Raw genomic sequence first — 3359 nt, forward strand, 5'->3', positions numbered from 1 at the left:
AAAGTATTAATTCTTTATACTTTATATGTATACTCCCCAGATACATTTATTCTTTGTCCCCTTTGTGATTTCCTACAATGCATTTTAGCGTCTGTTGGCCAAACTCACACAGGTTCAACTTTTTCAACATTGAGTTTTGCCAAGAAAAAAAAAAAAATATCAGGTGAACCAGGTTGTTACGTCCTGGTCTAGGTCAGGAACGTGAACAAATTAGAAAGAGGGAGGGAACGTCAACCGTTGGAACTAAGTGATTTTTAATAAAACAAAACAATACAAGTCACGCCTTGACACACAGTCAGGCAACGAAAAGCACCGGGTAGACTAAATGTGAACAGGGCATCTGTCCTGCGTATTTTCCCTCAGTCTCCCTCTCTCCTTCCACCTCCTCCACGTCTCAGAACGCCGTCTTTAACGGCATCACTCCGATGGGAGCGCGAATCAGCGTCAGGTCTGGGAGGAGTTCCGTAAATTACCTACAAAAAGGAAAAACACCAACAAGACAGAACATACAAGCCACACATCACATGATCACAGGACGTAACACCCCCGCCACCAAGAATCAACATCCCAATGTTGATTAATACCACTTTTAAACTCAAAAGGCCCATGACATGGTGTCCGCTAAAACATTGTCCCCTCCCCGCTTGTACTTAATTTCTAGGTTAAAACCTTGTAGTACCAAAGACCAGCGCATAATATGCTGGTTTGAGTTCTTCATACGGGCTAAAAACACTAGGGGATTGTGATCAGTAAAAACCAGGACAGGGAGTGGTGTGGACCCAACATACACCTCGAAATGTTGTAGTGCTAAAATCAGTGCTAGAGCTTCTTTCTCTATGGTACTATAGTTCAGTTGGTGCCTTAAGAACTTTTTAGAGAAAAAGGAAATGGGATGATCAACCCCATACTCATCCTCCTGTAGAAGCACTGCTCCTACTCCAACAGCACTGGCATCCACGTCTAACTTAAAGGGGCGCTGGAAATCTGGGGCAGTGAGGACTGCCCCAGATTTAAGTGGAACCACTACTTGGGAAAACAGAATTCCAAACCAAATCATCCGCAACCGGAGGAGTCCACTTCCTCATCAAAACTCCATCTTCCCAGAAATATGCCACCGACTTCCTCGTTAAATCCTCCTTACGAACAACCACAGAATGACACTTAACTAGAGACTAATCTTTCTGTTGTGCCCAGGAAAGTTGTGCTCTACTTACTGACAGCGACAGCGCACCTTCTCCACCACCTGCCGTGGGCGGTGACCCTGCTGCTGGGCTCTGAGGCGGCTGCGCTGTGGACGAAAACACTAAACCCGGCGCAGAAATAAAAGTGTCGGCCAAGTCAATATCACTCATCATACGCAACTGAGCTCGCGTTACTGCGCAAGCGGGGAAAACAGTCGCAAACTCGACCAGACTGGGTGACTCGGTAGGAGTGTTGATGACTTCCGGAAAAGGAAGTACCTTCCCACACGCTAAATCATTCCCAAGGATAAAATCAACTCCTTTAACAGGCAGCTCAGGACGAACCGCTACCTTACACAGGCCGGTATACAAATCACACCGCATTTTTACTAAGTGCAGGGGCGCCTTCACGATGCCCAACTCAATCCCCTGTTCTAAAATATTAGACCCACAGAATGAAGCCCCAGAGAACGGTAAAAGACCCTCTAAAATGAAAGACTGGGCTGCTCCAGTATCACGTAAAATACGGACCGGGACCTCATCTCCGCCCTCCGGCGAGAGAGACAGTACCTCGTAACACGAACGGTTCAAAAGACGGATCTAAGTGAGAAGGTGCGTTCACAGCATGAATAAAACCAACCCCTTTTGGTGCAGGTCCTCTTTGCGTGTTTTTCTTCTTTAAAGTTGGACAATCCGCAATGAGATGGCCAGTCTCATGGCAGTAAAAACACGCCCGAGATCCCCGCGGCGAACTGGGTGGAGATCTAGAATATGTTCTGCCGCCCCACACACCTTCTCCATAGTCCTTTTTCTGCGACTGTGAAAACACAATTTTATGTGTTAAAGAGTACTCGTCCACACACACAGCAGCCTGTGCTAACTTGGAAACCTTCTGGTCATTTAAATGGGTTGCCACAGCTTCAGGAATACAATTCTTAAATTCCTCAAATAATATTAACTCCCGCAGCTGGTCCCATGTAGTTACTTTACTTGACACACACCACCGGTCGAATAAAGTTTCTTTTTCTCTGGTGAATTCAACAAACGTAATCTGATCAGTTTTTGTAAATTTCCTGAACTTTTGCCTGTACGCCTCAGGGACGAGTTCATACGCATTCATGATGGCAGTTTTTACCAGGGCATAATCAGAACTTTGCTGCACAGTGAGAGAAGAGTAAACCTCCTGAGCTTTTCCCACAAGGACACACTGTAACAACAGAGTCCATACATCCTCAGGCCACTTCAACGTGGTCGCACCGCGCTCGAAATGGTTAAAATATTTCTCCACTTCCTTTTCAGAAAACGGAGGTACCATTCTAATGTGCCAACCGACATCGAAAGCAAGTGGCGAGGGATCAGACGAGGGTGAAGAATGGGCATATTTAGAAGCCAACTCGAGCTCCACACGTTTTAATTCTAGTTCGTGTTGATGCTCGCGTTCCTGTTCTTCCCCTTCCCACATTTTAAGCTTTAGCTCATGTTCTAACTTCTGCATCTGGAGCTGATGTTCCAGTTCCCGTTCACGAAGTGCCCAAACTTCCCGTTCGGCACGTAATTTTGCGGCGTCAAGCTGCATTCGTTTCTCCTGCAGCGACATTTCCTTCAGCCGCATCTCAGCCTCTACACTGCCTGCAGAATGTAACGATTCCTCCACCGAAGGCGGGCTACTGAGCTTAGAAACGGAACCAATAACACCCTGCTCTACCAGGCCGATTTTTACAGCTTTTAAAACAGTTTCTTTCAACCGTTTATCCGCACCAGTTATGGGAATTTGGTAAAATTCCGCCACTGCCACTAACTGGTCCTTGGTGAAACTGTCCAAAAGTTCCTCTGACAGACTCTCGGAAAACCCCACGAATTCTGAGGCCATGTTAGACAATTCAACGTCGTAACGTCTACCCGATTACCGAAATGGCGCTGATAAAACGAAACTAACTACGCGCCACGACAATACAAAAAAAAAAATTCAACGAACTGCATGCTGGGTAACCACGACCAGCGGTGACCTCGCGTAACCCCGGAAGTCCAGCACCTATACAACACTGCCTACAGCCTCGCTAGTCTTCGAGGAAGTACCGGTTTTAGGCCACTTTAAACGCGGAACTCGCGGCTTCTCCCACCAGAGATGCCCGATGCGTACCTCTCCCCGGAGTTTTCCCCAAAAATAAGAAAGGCAAA

General features: G+C 46.7%; 1 protein-coding gene across 1 annotated transcript; it reads right to left on the reverse strand.

The window, feature by feature from the left end:
• Positions 1-317: 317 nt before the first annotated feature.
• On the reverse strand, positions 318-3112 carry LOC114784568 (uncharacterized). The gene is made up of 2 exons (XM_028970053.1): positions 1822-3112; positions 318-473 (listed from the first exon to the last, which is right to left on the reverse strand). The coding sequence occupies exons 1-2, from the start codon at positions 3049-3051 to the stop codon at positions 360-362; spliced, it is 1344 nt and encodes a 447-aa protein (XP_028825886.1). The 5' UTR covers positions 3052-3112; the 3' UTR covers positions 318-359.
• Positions 3113-3359: the final 247 nt, after the last annotated feature.

The sequence above is a fragment of the Denticeps clupeoides genome, chromosome 2 (assembly GCF_900700375.1).
Source record: "Denticeps clupeoides chromosome 2, fDenClu1.1, whole genome shotgun sequence".
Taxonomy (NCBI): Eukaryota; Metazoa; Chordata; class Actinopteri; order Clupeiformes; family Denticipitidae; genus Denticeps; species Denticeps clupeoides.